The 18055-nt window shown below is 48.2% G+C and overlaps 8 protein-coding genes across 8 annotated transcripts; 2 read left to right on the top strand and 6 right to left on the bottom strand.

The window, feature by feature from the left end:
• Nucleotides 1-486: 486 nt before the first annotated feature.
• Nucleotides 487-1845, bottom strand: FMAN_09687 (uncharacterized protein; the record flags this gene model as incomplete). The annotated part of the gene is made up of 1 exon (XM_041825425.1): nucleotides 487-1845. One exon carries the CDS (start codon nucleotides 1843-1845, stop codon nucleotides 487-489), a length of 1359 nt encoding a protein of 452 aa, XP_041690807.1.
• Nucleotides 1846-2617: 772 nt separating this feature from the next.
• On the bottom strand, nucleotides 2618-5493 carry FMAN_09688 (putative peroxisomal multifunctional beta-oxidation protein and related enzymes; the record flags this gene model as incomplete). The annotated part of the gene is made up of 4 exons (XM_041825424.1): nucleotides 2618-3934; nucleotides 3996-4404; nucleotides 4469-5283; nucleotides 5341-5493. The coding sequence occupies 4 exons, from the start codon at nucleotides 5491-5493 to the stop codon at nucleotides 2618-2620; spliced, it is 2694 nt and encodes an 897-aa protein (XP_041690806.1).
• A 463-nt stretch (nucleotides 5494-5956) lies between these two features.
• On the top strand, nucleotides 5957-6910 carry FMAN_09689 (related to arylesterase/monooxygenase; the record flags this gene model as incomplete). The annotated part of the gene is made up of 1 exon (XM_041825423.1): nucleotides 5957-6910. The coding sequence occupies one exon, from the start codon at nucleotides 5957-5959 to the stop codon at nucleotides 6908-6910; it is 954 nt and encodes a 317-aa protein (XP_041690805.1).
• A 213-nt stretch (nucleotides 6911-7123) lies between these two features.
• Nucleotides 7124-8396, bottom strand: FMAN_09690 (uncharacterized protein; the record flags this gene model as incomplete). The annotated part of the gene is made up of 3 exons (XM_041825421.1): nucleotides 7124-7255; nucleotides 7314-7713; nucleotides 7780-8396. The coding sequence occupies 3 exons, from the start codon at nucleotides 8394-8396 to the stop codon at nucleotides 7124-7126; spliced, it is 1149 nt and encodes a 382-aa protein (XP_041690804.1).
• Nucleotides 8397-8861: 465 nt separating this feature from the next.
• Nucleotides 8862-10298, top strand: FMAN_09691 (putative acyl-CoA dehydrogenase; the record flags this gene model as incomplete). Its single annotated transcript, XM_041825420.1, has 3 exons — nucleotides 8862-9445; nucleotides 9505-9715; nucleotides 9771-10298. 3 exons carry the CDS (start codon nucleotides 8862-8864, stop codon nucleotides 10296-10298), a joined length of 1323 nt encoding a protein of 440 aa, XP_041690803.1.
• A 658-nt stretch (nucleotides 10299-10956) lies between these two features.
• FMAN_09692 (uncharacterized protein) lies at nucleotides 10957-12463 on the bottom strand (the record flags this gene model as incomplete). The annotated part of the gene is made up of 4 exons (XM_041825419.1): nucleotides 10957-11119; nucleotides 11171-11337; nucleotides 11395-11703; nucleotides 11762-12463. The coding sequence occupies 4 exons, from the start codon at nucleotides 12461-12463 to the stop codon at nucleotides 10957-10959; spliced, it is 1341 nt and encodes a 446-aa protein (XP_041690802.1).
• A 1124-nt stretch (nucleotides 12464-13587) lies between these two features.
• FMAN_09693 (uncharacterized protein) lies at nucleotides 13588-15430 on the bottom strand (the record flags this gene model as incomplete). The annotated part of the gene is made up of 4 exons (XM_041825418.1): nucleotides 13588-14340; nucleotides 14396-14978; nucleotides 15035-15073; nucleotides 15123-15430. 4 exons carry the CDS (start codon nucleotides 15428-15430, stop codon nucleotides 13588-13590), a joined length of 1683 nt encoding a protein of 560 aa, XP_041690801.1.
• Nucleotides 15431-16515: 1085 nt separating this feature from the next.
• On the bottom strand, nucleotides 16516-17047 carry FMAN_09694 (uncharacterized protein; the record flags this gene model as incomplete). The annotated part of the gene is made up of 3 exons (XM_041825417.1): nucleotides 16516-16749; nucleotides 16800-16906; nucleotides 16960-17047. The coding sequence occupies 3 exons, from the start codon at nucleotides 17045-17047 to the stop codon at nucleotides 16516-16518; spliced, it is 429 nt and encodes a 142-aa protein (XP_041690800.1).
• Nucleotides 17048-18055: the final 1008 nt, after the last annotated feature.

The raw sequence follows: 18055 nt of genomic DNA, 5'->3' as shown, positions 1-18055 counted from the left end.
GTACAGATATGGCTGATAACAATCGCTGACTCGAGGAAGACAGATAATTAAAGAGTGGCAGCTTGTTCGGGTGTTATGACTTGACTCGGCCCCCACTAACAATTTCGCAGCTTGTGGTGACTTATGTTCCCAGACAAGAGGCCGAGGCAAGCCTCGGGGAGTAAGAAAATATCGGACCCTGATAATGGGTGTCAAACTAGACTCAACAAAAGGCTTTCACGCTAAACTTATACTACATCATTTGGATGTTTCTATGACTTGGCCACGAAGTTCTTAGTCTTCCTTGCTTCCCCTTGGTAGGTTCTTCATGCAGTTGGGACTATATAGCACAACTAATAACAACAACACGAAGACCAAGGCATCCAGCTGCCTGCAGCAGAGTGGACTCTGGGAAATAGAATAGAACAATGTATTAACTAACTATGACAGGAACCTCCGCAGTGGATCCACACTCAGAGCTTTTGATATTTACTCCCTTTTGCCATTTCACAGCTTTGGCCCCTCGGTCTTTTCCAAGGGCTCACCAGTGTTCTTATATCCAAACAAATAAGCAGCAATCTTACGCATCTGAACCTCCTCAGTCCCCTCTGTAATACGATATCGTCTAAAGTGACGCCAGATGTGTTCAAAAGGATAATGCCTGGAGTACCCATCTCCACCATGTATCTGCATCGCGCGGTCCGCTGCCTCACAAGCCAATCGATTTGCGTAGTAATTACACATACCTATCTTATGCCCTAGCTTCTTCTCAATGACAACCCAAGGAGCCTTGCCGTCTGCCTTAGCTTCAGTCGTTACTTGATCCATCTCTGTTGCAGTGCGCAAGATGAGCAGTCTGAGCATCTCCTCTTGAGTTGAGAGCTCGACGAGGGGCCATTGTATAGCTTGGTTGATAGAGAGAGGCTTTCCAAAGACCTTGCGGTTGTTGGCATATTCGACGCTTTTTTGGATGCAGTATCGTGCGGCACCGCAGCTTGAAGCAGCCTGTCTGATTCTGTTCTCGTGCGTGAAGGTTTGAGCGATGGCTAGGCCGTGATCGCGAGGGCCGAGGATGGCTGACGCTGGGACTAAGACGTCCTTGAAGAGAACCGTGGCGTGGTCGGTCGGCATGTTGAGAGTCCACTCATACGATGCGACTGTGACGCCGGGTGAATTCCGAGGTACCAAGAATGCTGTGATACCGGTGGCATCTCCCACTTTGCCAGACGTTCTAGCGAACACGACACAGTAGTTAGCATGATGCATACCCGTCTGCCACTTCTTGTTTCCGTTGACTTTATAGCCTGATTGGCCCGAGGGAAGAATGACGGCTTCAGCTGTTGTCTCCATATGTGTTGCATCTGACCCATGGTTTATCTCAGTCAACCCGAAAGTAGCACGCATCTCTCCGTTGATGCTAGCAGGAATCAGATCTTTCTTCTGCTGCTCAGTGCCGTAGTGATAAATCAAAATGACAAACGGCATATTTCCAACAACGCTGTGCTCGCTCTGCAAGTCGTTTGCCAGACTCACACCGCCGCCGTACACGGGATTAGATGAGAGATGGTACCGAGTAGCGCACATATACAGGTTCAGCGATCGCTCCCCGGAGCCACCAAACTCCTGGGGAGATGCAAAGCGGTAGAAGCCTGCCTTGTCCGCAAGCTTCTTGGTATGTTGCAGCAAGCGCTCCCATTCTTCCGTTGGCAAGCCTTGGTTATGCCACTGAGTTCGTGAAGCCTCCCGACGGTAATCGAAGAATCGATCGTTGTCGTCCTTTTTCTGTGAGGGTAGAATTGTTTCATGAATAAATGAGTCAAGACGAGACAAAAACCTCTGTATGTCTGAAGGTAGTTCAAAGTTCATGGTGCCGGCAGAAAGTCCAGTACTGTAGAATATATGACAATCTCTAAGATTTTGATGATTCTCAACTCTGATAAAGACTTGTTTATCTATTCACCTAGAGAGATACAGCAGCTAAGAACAAGGGAACAATAAATCTGAGATGTTGGACTGGTCAGCTGATTTTACACGACGGTTCGCTGGACAAAAGGTTAGTAGGGGTAGATGACAGAGGGGTCCAACCTCGCCTCGGCATTCTCGGCTTGCGTCTCCACGGTGCTAACCATGCTTCTTTAATGACAGCGAGCATTTACCCGCTAGATTAACCTATAGTGGATATTTTGGCTTGGTCACTGAAGGGGGCATCAATAGCTTGGTGATCTATCCTGAGAGAGAATAGAATGTGTTGAGCGTGATACGTTTCAGTTGAACTTTGGACATCTTAATTTTGGTGCACTATTTCGCTGTTCCGAGTTGTATCATCTCAAAGGGATTTGCAGCCAAAGTAGGGACATCAGCCATTCAAACGCGGATGAGAAATCGTGCAAATCTAGATCACGGATCACGCTTCCAGATTGATAGTTGGTCAAGATGGTACCTTTATTTAGCAGGGGGGGTTACATAATTATGTGTATAATCAAAATACTTTGCAAGGTTAGATAAAGCGCGGGAACAAGCATGATCTGCAGTTTATTGTCTTCAAGCAACGCTGCAAGGCAACCGAGGCTCATATGTTCTAGCTACATCTTGTCATAACAGTAAAGACCATACCAAGCCACAACACTATCAAGACTGACTACAAGTGAGTCTTGGTTGGGCCACGAAGAACCGCAACTCCCCCGCCAAGACATACCTTCCCGGTCTCCTTGACCTCGGTCTGAAAGAAAACATGCTTGCCCTGCAGCCACATTTTAGTCCGCAGCGTCTGCCCAGGGTCTACAGTCCCCACGAACCGAACCTTGACACTGAAGATTGGCCCGTAGGTTGAGACCAGATGCTTAGTAGCGATTCCAAATGAGCAGAGGCCGTGAATGATGGGCACTTTGAAACCCCCTGCCGCACTGGCAGCTGGGTCGATGTGCAGAGGGTTCCTGTCTCCGTTCAGACGGTACAAAGCTGCTTGATCGCGTGACGTCTTCTCCTCTACTACCTGATCAGGCTCACCCTCAGGAGTGACATGTACACCTGCACCCCTGCCTGTCACGCTTCTAGTGGCCACACCACCAAAACCACCGGCACCACGTAGGAAGAGAGTCAACTCGTTGTAAAATATCTTTTCCCCTGTAGCCTTGTCGCGAGTTGTGGTGCCGATAATTGCTACCGCAGCTTTGCCCTTATCCAGAATGTCAATGAGCCTGCTCTCCGATACAAAGGTCCCCGCGGTAGGAATCGAAGACTTGTGGATTTCAAGATAGTGCTCCCCATGTAACAGCTTCTTGTATGAGAAATTGGGCACGAGATCGTTCAAATCGAATGGTCTGACTGCGGTTGTGCCTGGAATCACACCGAAAGAAGGGATAACCTCAAAGCCAGGATGCTTTTCGAATACCCAGGGAAGCTGTGATACGCTAGCGCCAATGGAAATGTTGTACAGAATGATATCTCTGTCATTAAAGCTCATCTCAGTTGGCTGGAGCTTCGCGTTCTTGGCCATTTGGATAGCATCGAGCCACTTCTGGTTGTTCAGTGAGGCCTTTCCCAATCTAGCAACGTTTGCCAAGATACGCCGGCGAGTATCCCCAGCATCAGTAGGTGTCGATGCCTTACCAGGAGTGAATGAGACAATTTCGCTCCATTTCTCAAGCACAAGCTCCGGCGTAAGAGGCGTGTCAATTGGGAAATCGTAGCCATCTGATCGCTGATATCTCGTCACCGCGTGCCAGCCACAGCCAGCCTCGAATATCTTGCCGCTGGCGTCGCTGGGGACCTTGTCAGATGAAAGGAGCAGCACAATCGCCGCTACATATTCTGGCTTGCGAGATCTTACGACCTCCTCTGGAAGAACCCCCTTGGTGAGGTCGGTACCGGCTGATGGTGATATACAATTTACGACAATATTGTTCTTTCGACCTTCGATGGACAGGGCTCTGGAGAAGCCTACAATTGCTGTTTTCTAGCCCTTGATAAGTATCTGCACAAAGTTGCGAAATGTGAAAAGGAAAAGACCAACATACTGCTGCGGCATAGTTTGCCTGTCCATAATTCCCGTAGGTTCCACTCGTACTCGTTGTGTTCACGATTCGGCCGTACTTCTGCTTAACCATGTAGGGGTATGCTGCTCGAGCGCACTTGTAGGTCGCGCGGAGATGGATATTGTTCACATCGTCCCACATCTTGTCGGTCATATTTTGGAACGCTTTATCTCGCAGGATACCCGCGTTGTTGATCAATATGTCGACTCTGCCAAAAGCGCGGATAGCTGTATCGATTACAGCGTCACCGTCTTCCACAGAGTGATTGTCTGGAACAGCCACTCCTCCACACGACATGATTTCATTCACAACTCTGTAAGGGTCTTTCCAATCATTTACGACAACAGAGGCCCCAAGTTTGGCTAGTCCGATGCAATAAGCTTTACCGAGTCTGCCAGAGAACAGGTTTTTAGTAAGAATTTGCTTATCGTGGATAATAAAACAGCGAAGCTTACCCAGCGCCTCCCCCAGTGACAACAGCGACTCTTCCATCAAATCGGACCTCCTCCTGCTGTATGTTAGGTGGAAGCTTCTGTGAATGCTTGAGAAGTTCAACCAAGTTGGCAGTAGTGGAAGGATAGTCAGGAGTTGCAAAGTTGTTGATCTGGTCCCATTTCCCGAGAACAGCGCCAGGAGTCAAGGTCTCGTCACACTTAAGAATAGATCCTTTCGATCTCTCCCATCGGATTTTTGAAACATGTCCTGCACCGACCTCAAAAATGGAACCATTCTCGGATATGTTGCTTTGGTGAGCTAGAATTGCGACCAGTGGCACTACCCACTCTGGTGTCAGATGCTGAAGTAGATCCGGCGGCATCACCGTGGCTGTCATACGACTAGCGGCGACCGGAGCAACGACATTTGTCAAGATGTTGTATTTCTGTCCCTCCTTGGCCAGAGTCTCGCCGAGCCCGATCAAGCCGGACTTGGCAGCAGCGTAGTTGCACTGACCGAAGTTTCCATACAGACCAGCAGCAGATGAGGTTAATATGACTCTGCCAAATCTTTGTCTGCGGAAGTGAATCCATGCGGCCTGTGTCGTCTTGTACACACCTCTCACATGGATGTTTTGGACCGAGTCCCAGTCGGCATCTGTCATGTTTTTAAAACTCACGTCCCGCAAAATTCCAGCGTTGTTGATGAGAATATCGATACGACCAAAAGATGAGATCGCTGTTTCAATGATAGTGGCTCCATCTTCGACTGAGTGATGATCCGCCACCGCTTTGCCACCTTCGGCGATAATCTCATCAACGACTGCATCTGCGCTCTGTTTCATACGTAGATTAGCAATAAAACTGAGATAGCGAGGCTAGGTTAATCTTACCTTGGAACCCTGTCCGTCGCCTCTCAAAGATGTTCCCAGGTCGTTCACGACGACACTGGCGCCCCTGTTGGCAAAGAACTTGGCATAGGCTTTACCCAGCCCAGAGCCAGCCCCAGTGACGACCACTACCTGTCCCTCGTATCGTAGGTTCATCTTCTAGAGTGAATAATTCACAAAACTCGGAATCAGCGCAGTACGGTAAAGATCTTTGGAATTAAGTTTTGCTGGAGAGATCATACGGTGACCTTGAGACTTCAGAATAGAGAAAGTTGGTTATTATCTCTCATCCAGTTTATGGGACTAGCTAACATCCATTGTCAAAATATTGACCAGCTGCAGAGTGAATTCAAGTCTTTGCCTTTGCCCGAGGGTACTCAGACCCATCATCCTTTGAGTGGACCCGAGGCTATCAACACACTTGCTGCATGGCTAGCGAAGCTTTGTAGCCGACAGTGATCCCTGGGAGGAGAAGCCCCGCTCAGCTCACCAAAAGGGAACAAATCCAGTATTTGGTAGAAATCTGTATCTGCTCTGCAAAAGAGTATACGATCTAACTTGTCGCCAGCGAGAAGCTGAGAGAGAGCCAAAGGATCATTCAACAAAGACTTGATTCATCATGTCTCGTCTTCAGTACGACCCCGAGTTTTATAAACTAGGTGCTACCAAGATTGAAGCGCAGAGACACGTCTTCCCGGTGGGTGACGTGGAAAGTAGAAGAAAGCAAATCGAGGATTTCATCCGTGGCCCAGACGGTCGACAGCCACTACCAGACAACGTCGAAATGCTGGCCCATTTGGCTGAGGCCTCAGATGGATTCAAAGTGATAATCCTGCACTTCCGACAAAAGAGCAGTCTCAGTGAGCAGCCCGGTCCTGGCATCGTGCACATTCATGGGGGAGGATATACAGGCTCCAGTGCAAGTGACTATTCCTCAACACTAGCAGCCTACGTCTCTGCTACGGGAGTCCCCATGCTTTCAGTTGAATACCGACTCGCTCCTGAACACCCGTTTCCCGTACCGTTGGAGGACTGTTGGTCTGCTTTACTCCACGTCCAGACAAATGCCGCTGCGCTCGGCCTTGACCCGCACCGTATCGCTATCATGGGTGAAAGCGCAGGTGGTGGCCTTGCTGCAGGCATCGCCATCCTCGCCAGGGACAGACAGTTATCTCCCCCCCTAGCCAAGCAGATACTTATCTATCCTATGCTTGATGATCGTACTGACAGGGATCTGACCGGCGGCCTTGCGATCTTCGGGTACCAAGACGTTTTGACGGGCTGGATGTCATATTTGGGAGACCTTTACAAAACCGACAAAGTACCGCCAGTTGCTGCACCAGCGCGTCTGGAGGTTTTCGAGGGCCTTGCTCCTCTGTACCTGGATTGTGGTGGACTCGACATGTTTCTCCGAGAGGATGTTGCTTATGCTCAGCGGTTTATCGAGGCCGGTATTCCTACTGAGCTTCACATCTATCAGGGTGTTCCGCACGCCTTTCAGCGGTTTGCACCTACTTCTTCTGTGGTGAAGAGGGCTTTCACCAACAGACTTGCGGCATGCACAAGCTTTTGAGTTGGGGGTTTTGCATTGGGGACGAACGTGAACAGGCTAGGAGTAGTAAACAATGATGAGTCCACTAAATACCAACTTGGGGGTCTCAATCTTCATGTGAAGGACCAGATATGGAGGCTCACTATATCTGATGTGAACACCTATCCAAATTAAGGTCTCGGTATTCATTCTGTCTGTGTCGTCTATAAGACTATCTCTAACAAGTAAACTTCTTCAAGGTGTATCCGCGACATTGTAAACGAGTTTCTCACCCTGTACCTTTCCGGCCTCCAGCTCTGCCAAGCCGTCTATCACGCCTCTCAAACCGCCCCCTCCAACGCGGCCCGGATGCGGTCGAATACGACCCTAAGGAGGGAGACCTCGTCAGCAAGAGCAATTCCTCAAAGAATGGAGCACAACGAACCTGCGCTATCAACTGTTCCGCAAGACCATAAAACGACTTTCCAAACTCGTAGTCGTCCTTGCTAGCTGGCATATGCTGTCCTCCGAAATCAAAAGTTCGACCAAACGTTGTATGAAACACCGTCGCGATCGAGGTCACGTCTGCGCGTGGGTTCTTGGTCGGCAAAAGACTGCCATATACAGGGTTTGCTGATGAGGAACTAGTGAGAGCTTCAGCACATATGCGCGCCGAGTCTGGTATGCTGATAGTGTCCCATGCGAGCCGCAGCTTGTTTTTTGTATATTCTCGGATCTTGTGACCTGCATCGGGATCTTTGTAGTCGACGACGAAATGCGCTCCTAAACTCTTGACGTAGTCGAAGTGATCGGGTGTGCATACGGTGATGACTGTATATCCAGCTCTATCATATTGAATGATTGGTTATTATAGCTCTCTTGTGGAATATTGGCATGGTTTAACGACTCACTCTTTCGCGAATTGTATCCCCAAGGCTCCAGTTGCAGAACCACCTCCATAGATCAGAACAGGCTCATCATGCCTGGTCACCTCTGATACTGATGCACTGGGTAGCCTCAGCTTGAGGCTTTTCTGAAACAAGCCCTGGCCAACAGTTCCTGTTCCCAGACCCAACGTCGCAGCTTGTTGAAAACTCAGTGAATTCGGCATTCTCATCTGCAGATCTCCAATAACAGAGATCACCTCGGCAAAGGCTCCGTCATCAGGATTGACAAGATTAGCTCCATGAGCGACGCCAAAGATCCTTTCACCGGGCTTCCATTTCTTAGTGACGGTCGATCCGACTGACTCAACAATGCCAGCGTAGTCGCAGCCCACGATACAGCCGTCCTTTGCTCTACGGCCCCGAATGTGTCTCCAGTCTGTGGGGTTCAGTGCGACGGATACTGGCCGGACGAGAAGCATATCATCTAATTGTTTTGGCATTTTCCGGGTACGATTGAGTCGGGCTTGGTCACCCTCGATGACTATGGCCTGCATGGTGGCATTGCTGCTGATGCCAAGCCGTGCTCGTAATGTAGCAGTAGAACTAAAGGATCGTGCAGCCTTTATGCCACTAGATGCCATTTTGGTGCTGTCAAGTTTGTATCGGTGTTTATCTGCTGTACAACCCCATGCAATGCTTCTTCTGGTTGTAACGTTGCGGGAGACTTGTAGCATGGTGGTCTGGATAGAGAAGCAAAGGGATCGTTGGAGAGATGACAATGAAAGACCGGCGCTCAACGCAATTGAAGTCGTAATATGATCTTCTACTAGTTATTCCTACCAATATGGATTGTTTACTTACATCCTCCATCTCGGAGGTTAGTCGTCGGGCCTCGGTAACTAAGGCAGTGGCAGTTACCGGCCCAATCTGATATCACGCAGCCCGATAGCCTTCATCTACTGTGGGAATTACCGTTGTTCTGCTACATTTTTACGTATAGAAGCTTACAGCTTAGGCTCGAATACTTTGTGTACCAGTGGTTCCTCGTTCCTCATGTATGGGCCAGTGCCAAATCCTTCCTTTCATACCAAGCCCATTACGCCACCATGAGCTCCGCGGCACCAACAGTGCCCTTCTCTGAACCTCCATGGCTCACGGGTCTGCCATCACCGTATTATAACGAGTCCCACAGGAAATGGCAGAAGGCATGCCGCGAATTTATCTCAGAGCACTTGGCACCGTATGCGCTACAATGGGAGACCGAGGGAAGCGTCCCTGATCACGTCTTTGAGACCTTCTCCAAGCACAACATGCTCATCCCCAATTTGCCCGCTCCACTGCCAATCGATATGCTAAAGAGGCTCGGAATCACTAAGCTCGCAGGGGATCTCAGCATTGAAGAGTTCGATTACATGCACTTTTCCATCTACATCACTGAAATGCGCAGAGTTGGTATTGGCGGTCCAGCTTCTTCCCTGTCGACTGGCATGGCCTATGGTATGCCCCCAATCATTACATATGGTAGCGCCGAGTTGCAGAACAAACTACTTCCGGATTTGATAAGGGGCAAGAAGAGGATCTGCATTGCCATCACTGAGCCTGACGCTGGTAGTGACGTGGCGAACATTACTACGACAGCTGAGAAGAGTCCCTGCGGCAAGTTCTACGTTGTGAACGGAGAGAAGAAGTGGTCAGTTGTTCAATTCTTGTTGACCTATGCTCCCCTAACGTATTGGTTGCTCAACATAGGATCACCAACGGTATCTGGTCGCATTACGCTACGATGGCCGTTCGTACAGGAGGCTCTGGTGCTTCAGGTCTATCGCTTCTTGTGGTTCCACTATTGGACTATCCAGGCGTCACCATGCGGCGAATGAAAACAAGTGGAGGAACGACAAGCGGCACAACCTTCATTGACCTGGAGGATGTCAAAGTGCCAGTCAAGAATTTGATCGGTCCGGTGCGTCTACATCAACCTTCCATGAAAACCCACCACTAATAAGTTCGCGGTATAGGAAGGCCAAGGCATGAAGATGATTACGCGGAACTTCAACCACGAAAGACTTGCAATCTCGATTGGTGTTGTCTCCTCAGCTAGGGCAGCCCTCTCAGCAGCGTTTGCATATGTTCTCAAGCGCGAAGCCTTTGGAAAGCCTCTGATGGACCAGCCAGTCGTTCGTAACCGTCTAGCCAGGGCAGGTGCAGAGCTCGAATCAATCTCAGCTTGGACGGAGCAGCTCGTCTATCAGCTGTCTAATCTTGAGGGCCCAGATATGAGCCAGGTCTTGGGAGGTCTGCTGGCGTTAGCCAAAGCCAAAGCCGGCCTCGTCATTGACGAATGCGCTCGCTGTGCTGTTCTGCTCTTTGGCGGTAATGGATACACACGGACCGGCCAGGGAGAGCTGGTGGAAAAGATCTATAGAGAGGTGCCGGCTGCGAGGATCCCTGGGGGTACTGAGGATGTCATGTTTGATTTGGCTATTCGTCAGCTCGTTAAGGCGTATCAGTCAAAGACGAAGACACTCAATGCGCCAAAGTTGTAATGGGGATCAGGAGGACAAGAAGGCGGCACTAAACCATATGGTATCGTACCCATCAAGCCCACGAATGAACTCACTTGACTTAAACCATAAGTTTGCATTTCTCTTCTCCCGCACTTTAAGTTCTACTGCTGTGCATGTCCATATTCGCAAGGCAAGGGAATCATTCAGTAATGGCATTCACATCCAATTATATATGCTTGAGACTAGTTCGTATTCCATTGAAGTGGTAGCCCGGTATTGCAAGTCTTGTACAATGCCAGTGCAACGAAGTTCAGTGTAAAAGACAGACTTTGAGACGCGAGTCTGGGCTGAGAATGCGACACATCCGTCACATGTAAACTCAAGAGAGCCAGCCTTGATCTCAAAGTAATTTATTTTGTCATTTTTCACAGGATAGTAACCGGCTTCATATCTCCGAGGTAAACTACGTGCGTGCAACAATCAGGTGTCAGCTATGTCAATTTCACGGCTCCATTAACATACATGCCTTGCAAATTGCCTATCCTATTCGAATAGAACCTCGGACCTACCTGAACACGGTAGATTCTGTTGGTCTCCCTCGGGCACTGTCAACCCGTCTGCAAAGTTGATACCTCGGCCTCGTCTAATGCCAGTCCCTACCACAGTCCCAAGGTCGGTATTTGGCGTACCTATCTACCTAGAGATCGGACCGTGGAGTGAGGCGGACCCAGAGATCTGGTTTTTCCCACAGTAGGAAGGCAGTGTTCTTTTCCAGCCATTCCTCGCTCCGGGGATCAATATCGATGTCAAAGTTCCATATCAATTTAGCCAGAATCAAACGCATCTCAGCATAGGCCAGACTAAAGCAGATTAGCACTATCCAGTCCAGATAGCCAAGTGGAGGGACTCACTTTTTACCAATGCAGTTACGGGGTCCAACAGAAAAGGGCTGCACAGCAACTCTTTTATCGTCCTCATATTTGGGATCCCCGAGCCACCTCTCGGGTACAAAAGACTCAGCATCTTTGAAGAACTTCGGGTTGTGAAACATAGGCCACGGCCAAATGGAAACTATGGTCTGATTCGTGTGTGAGCAACTGTAGATGCCACATAAAACTGAGAGTAATTTACTTACATTGGCCGGGACATAGTGATTGCCAATCATGCCCGCTTCGCTTGTCTTGCGAGGAATCGCGGCTGGTACTGCTGGGTAGACACGAAGCCCCTCGTGCAAGACTGCAAACATGTACTCGAGCTTCTGCACGCTGAGAAGATCAATATCCTCCTCGCTCTGGAACCGTTCCTTTATTTCTACATATAGCTTCGTCAGAATCGGTCTGTGTGTCCCCAATAGGTATATAGTGCCGGCCAGAGTGGTCGCAGTTGTCTCCGAGCCGCCGGTGATTAGGTTGTGTGCATTAGCAAGGAGCTCTGCATGATTGACCTGCTATAGACGAGCGTCAGTGTACCTGTCAGTGTTCCCGGTAAAGGCATCAACGTACACCTTTCTCGTAGGCTCTTATCATGGACTCCATAAAGTCTGGCCGAGGATTCTCATACGCCATGCGCTTTCCAACTTGTGCCTTGGTAAAGTCACTGTGGGCCTTTATGTCTTGCGCGACATGTTTGGGTGTCATGAGCTTGATGATAGTGTCGGCAAAGGGATATCGAATAAGAGCAGTTGAAACGGCGAACCCTTCAATGTGTTTGTAGAGGAGTTTCACCCATGGGTGGTACTGCGCCTTTTCAAGACAATCGAAGGACTCGCCAAAGATAAGATCTCCCGCCATGTCGAAAGTAGCCCAGTTGAGCCACTGCGTCATCTCGACAGATTGACCTCCCGACGAAACTTCCCTCAGTTTCTTCATCATTGTGTTCACGTAGCGTTGGAAGACTGGCTGTTGCTCCATCATTGCCTGCGCGGAAAATCCATGGGACAGGATCTTTCGGAGCCTGCTGTGCCTCTCACGATCCGATCCCACCAGAGTGTAAATGTCGTTGCCTCTCCAAAAGTCAGGGTCCTTGCCATTCTCGGCCTGTCCACGCTTACGATGGCCCATGACGTCTTCCCAAGCTTCGGGGTACCCGAAACTAAGTTCGTTGGGGGCGACTCGAACGATGTCGCCGTAGATTTGGTGCAGGTCATAAATCTTCTTGTGTCCGGCACCAGAAGTCCAGGCCAAAGAGAAAGGTATCTGTGTCATGGCCCATAGTATCGGGCCGGGGAATTTGCGAAGGGGATGGAAGAAGATATTGTATATTATCTTCCCGACGAGATATAGTACAAGCTAGTGGCCATTAACTCACGTTAATTGGGATACTTGTGCAAAGCGAAATATGGATGTTTGAGAATCTCTCACTCACGCTGGCAAACACAACGGATATGTAAAAGCTTGCGTTTCTTGACTCAACAAGAGACATGAGTAAGCGAGACATGGCTTTCAGAATGGATAAGACAAGCAAACGCTGAGACGGCAAGGGAGGGCGGTCCTGAGGTAAAGTCTTTGTGTTAAAATTGAATCTTATATAGAAAGCGTATCAACTGATTTAGTACCATGGCTTGAGTCAAGTTATAGGTAATGTTTCAAAGCTGTTGATAATGACAGAATGAAAAAGCCGAGGAGGGGTTACTGGAGACACCTCGGCAGTTTGGTATAGGTTAGGTACCAGTACATCGGTTAAAAGATAAGCGTAATGCAGCAAAGGAAAAGCGATTGGGGAATCTTACATTTGTCATTCGCAAATCAACTGTTGCTTAGAGCAAACTATCTTCTCTCGGCCGGATTAAGCTCTCAGCCACAGGTCTCAGCGGCAAATAACACTTCTAGCTCACAACTGCTTAGAGCTAACAAACGCGATTGCGGGGAACTTCGTCCTAAAGGTGGTTTGATGTGTTGGTGGTTTTTCATGCGACTGTAGCTATACCGTTGCTTCTCCACTTTGCAGGTACGGTTGCAGTGAGACCAGTTAATAGTTGAACTTGTGCCTCCGAATAATGTCAGACCATGATTGCCGCTGACGCAGTGGCCAATATGAGAATACAATGCGATGAAGTATATAAGTGTATTCGGCTTAATTGCCGCACATCGCCAGTTAATACAATGGGGCATACAGCTTTTGATCCAGTAGGCAAGAGAACAGGAAGGAATAATGGTAAAACGTTGATGGTTCTGACTCAAAAGTTAAACATACATAACTAGAACTACATCTAATATTACATTATAATAGAGCCCTCCTCTACAAATAAAAATCAAGCAATAAATATACTTCCATCCAGAGCAATACAATAAGTACATACCTTCCTCAACAGCTACTCCTGAATGTCACTCTAAGTATCCTCCTCTGACAGGTTCACAATTGAAATATCCTCGTCAGCCACTATGCTAGAGGCCACTGATTCCCCAGATGAAGAGTCTGGTACAAGTTCAATCTCGATTGGCGGCGCGAGGAGTTTACTCTGGCTTTGCCGTCTCTTGGGTGCCCCAGCTGCCATAGCTACTCTGAGACCTAAAGAGACAGTGTCCACTCTAGCAGTGATATCATGAGACGGCTGTGGTTTGTTTCGTGGTTCCAACCGTGGACTTCGTCGCGGAACACTTATCGGAGTCATATCTTCAGATTTGGGACTAGCTTTTCGAGGCGGCTCGCTAGGCGTCCGTGCCCTTCTTCGTGTACTGCTGCTGGACGATGCCCTTTTGTTACCTTCACTTGATCGCTTGAGTTCCTCGGCGATCAATCGGTCGACGTCTTGAACGAATCGATCGCAGATGTCGACAAGATTGTTTGTAACAGAACGATATGAGTCAGAGCCAGGCTGCAGACCTGGCTGAGCATCTCGAGAAGCTAGAGTAAGCCGTAACGCACATCTAGAGAGCTCCAGTCTCTCTCTCCGACGTTTCGATTCCGTATAAGCAGCGCTAGGAATGTCATCAATGCAAGCAAACTTCCACTGATCAATGTATGTGGCCATCAATGGCTTGAACACCCGTTTTGCCCAAGTATATGTGTTCTCGAGTATGAGCCGGAATTGAAGGATATCTTGAGGTGCAGTCATGTCACCTGTCCAGATACATTGCATCATCTAGCTACAGTGATTAGCGCCGTCATTAGAATTCTCACTGTATTTCTATACTCACGTAACCCTTTTCCTGTTTCTCATACTTTTCGCCGTTGAAGTCCCAACAATATGCCATGAAGTCTCTCGCAAAGAAAGTTATCCAGACTTTGACCTGGGGCCCAACAGTGGTCACGCTTACAACAGGGGGGACTTGGGCGTCATTGACCAACTTAACAGCATATCTGGCTGCATTCTCGTTCAGATTGACAGCACACCCACTGGCATTGGCTGCTTGGCAGTAAACAACTTCCTTCAATCGGTCCAGCTCCCCAGGAGCACTTTTGGCTTTCTTATATTCGACGATAAGCCATGGAAAACAGCTCAGGTCTTGTTCTTGGGGTTTCTCCTTTTCCAAAACGTTGAAGGGGGTGACTTGTAAGCCAAACTTATGTAGGTTCTTCAAATTCGACCATGAGAACGATTCCACAAGGGAAGGAGTTGATGATTTGTGCCATTGTTGCGCCTCGTAATCAGTTATCGTGGGTATATAAGTTTCCAGATGATACATCGGAAGGTAAAAGACGAGGTCGGGCTTGGGAGCCTTGAACGCTTTTACTATTTCGTTCCTCTTGTCGAATGCCCCCCATATAGAGTCAGTGTCGCTATCATAGTTGTGAGTTTCTACTCCTAACTAATGCTTGAGTTTGGAGATACTTACAACACGATAGAATCATAGTAGTACTGGCATCTTGACGATCTGAGAAGAAAGGTATTAGTAGGAACCCTCTCCACAGGACTATACTGACATTCGAGATTTACCCCCGGATGCTGAAGCATGCTGCAGAAGTGGATTGAAGAAGAATGTTCGAAAGAAGTCTACCCAGCGATCTTCTGAAAACCCACCATTGGCAAGTCTTTCAGCTTCAAGTTGGATTTTGAGATCTTTCCTAGTAGGCATGTCTAGCTCCTGGCACGTAAAGTCAAGCATCGCTAACTCAAGCTTTCGAACATGGGGCGGGAACTCTTTTCTGCCTTTATCCTTTTGGTCTTCACTTAGGAGATCTTCATCGTAGAAGAAACCGATCTCAGCCAAAGAGGAACGTTTCCAAGACATGTTCAATATAGCGAGTGTTGTAGGGGTTGATTCCAAGAGAGAGAGAGAGAGAGAGAGAGAGAGAGTAACGCTAGACTAAGCTATCCGTTATTCGGTTCGTATCACAAATATATGCACCGCAAGGTTACATCTGTTGGTTGACATGTTTACATCCTTGCCTAGTGGCGTCGCAGGATGCCTACCTCCTTGTCAGCCTGAGTGCTATGCAGCACCCTTTTCGGCGATTCTTCTTGGTGGATGTCTGCTTCAAGTCCATGGCTTATCGCCCCCCAGCTGTATCTGGACGTGGACTGGAGAGCAAAGGCGTAAGCGAGCCAGGACTACTTACAGGGATCGAGATTTCCAGCCATTGTACAACTAATTCGAATTGATTCACTTTATTCATAGTCATTATGTATTCCAAGAGAGGTTCATATCAAATGCTCAAATCATTCTGCCTCCTTTCCCATGCTTCTGAATCCCCAAACGACCTGCCTAGTCAGGGTAGCTAGAGCACGCAAGAAATGAGCTGAAACAAGGATTAGCTACTTGACGAATCAAACGTCATGGCTAATATGCACTAACAGTAGCGCCCGGACCACCAAGGTTACCCGCCCGCTTTCCCGAGTCTAGGGACAGTTACCCGATGTTTTTCAACCAGGGAAGGGTACTCGGATAACTTTTTACGGGGAGAGCTATTGTTTCAAGAATCTGCAAGGGAGATTGCACTTTAATAATAGGAAGTGATGTGCTTTGGATTATAACCCAGGAGAGATAAGTGCCTTCCAAGCTCCACGGCCATGACCCGGCTCTTCCGCGAGGACGAAACTCCGATTGGTGTTGGGTGCGAGGGCCGGCATTGATTGGCCTTATCATCGGGTCCAGCAGCCACGCCGCAACCTGCTCCACAACCCGCATGTTCAATGGTTGTTACGAGAGGTGGGACACGACACAATTTACAGAGGCTCTTAGGTCCAGTAAATCTGAAGCAATTAAATCATTGTATTGAGTTCTCTCTGCCAAGTTAGACATTACACCAAGATGTATGACCAATTGCTATAGCATAAAGCTGATAAGAGATAAACCTAGATAAACTATTGTACATTCTAGAACCCAGAGTTGATAGAACCAGTGCAAAGCATGTGTGAGAAGAATCCAAGCGAGTAGTTCACTCCCGTCTTAGTGCACCCTTCATCGTCGTTCTTGGTGCAAAAGCCCAAGATTTCGCTGTTCTGAGAGAATTCCCATCCTTCGCCATTCCAGTTAAAGCCGTACTGATCCTCTGTCTTCAGCCCTCGAATCTCAAAGAATCCTTCGATAAGGCACCTCTCGGAAACACACTGGGGAAGCATTAATATAGGATTTTGAGTATTTTGGGGTCTGAATATACCTCGAATTGCTGGACGTTATCGAGACAGCCGCCCGGGTATGATACAGCCACTGCGTCAGTGTTGTAGATATCACCTCCAGTATCAGGAACAATCTCTCCGATTCCCACTAAGTTGAGGTTAGAAACAAAAAGGGGAGCAAAGGAGGAGATAACTGCATACTTTGAGATGCAGAAGTGCCGACTGCGAAATCTGCTTGAGCGTAACCAATCAAGGCCATCAAGGTAGCGATGCGAAAAGTAGAATGCATTGTGAGGAAGAAGTAGTTGGGTAAGGGTAATAAGTATAGTGGTGTAGTAAGTTGAGGCTTGTGAGCTGCTGATGGTGGAGGAAGTCGAGCTGACATCAATGCCCTTATATAACTGCTGTGAGTTTGCCAAGACTTGACCTGGCGGCATATAAATGAAACATTCTGACGATCTCTCTGTTGTCTAACAGGATTAAAAAATGTTGCCTGAAATGATCATCATTGTAGAGGCATAGAATGACGTGTCGTGGCTCTTGGCTGGTGTTGTCGCACAGCCTTAGTGGATCAGTGAGGCTATGACCTCGTTCGGTCCTCCAATTTAGTCAATGCATGGCCTAGTTAATCTGGAAAAACTTATATCCCATAAGCTTATTCCCCATACTTTTGTCGATTATCCCCAGTTTGAGGAAGGGTGGTTTGTTTTAGTTCTGGGCTAGCTTGTCGAAGGATCAGAAGGATTTAATGCGACGTCATTGCGCCCCGTGGGGCAGAAGGATATGGACCCAAGAAAGGGATCAAGATACGATTGTCACCATAACAATGGCTTGACCTGACTGATCGACAGATGGAAAAGAGAAACAGCACTGTTTTTGGATAGTGAGACACCTTTTTAGATAAGAGAGCATAAATTCGAGGGTATCTCTGACCATATTGCTGCCTGCTCACTGATAACAAGGATTGGGGGGAAGTGGATTTTGTGGGAGTCTTGGATATAGAGGGGGCTTAGGTTATTTGAGTCTAATAGAATGTCACTCCTAGCATCACTCTTCAACAATGACTATTTCACTCGTCTCTGGACGTTCCAAGAGATGACCCTCGGCAAAAATATCACAATTGGGGGGGGCAAACCCCGAAAGCATCTTTTACATCGGCCAACTCCATACCTGAATGGATTTGGCAATTGAGTGCGCTGACAAAGCGGTCAAACTGCACGATTGGATTGAGAATGGCCGGTTATTTAAGACAGCAGCAGTCAACGCTATACTGAGGGTCATTGGAGAGGATATCTTA

This window comes from Fusarium mangiferae, assembly GCF_900044065.1.
Source record: "Fusarium mangiferae strain MRC7560 genome assembly, contig: FMAN_scaffold021, whole genome shotgun sequence".
Classification (NCBI taxonomy): domain Eukaryota; kingdom Fungi; phylum Ascomycota; class Sordariomycetes; order Hypocreales; family Nectriaceae; genus Fusarium; species Fusarium mangiferae.
The sequence above is the reverse complement of the archived record's forward strand: the minus strand, read 5'-3'. Positions and strand labels throughout refer to the sequence as shown.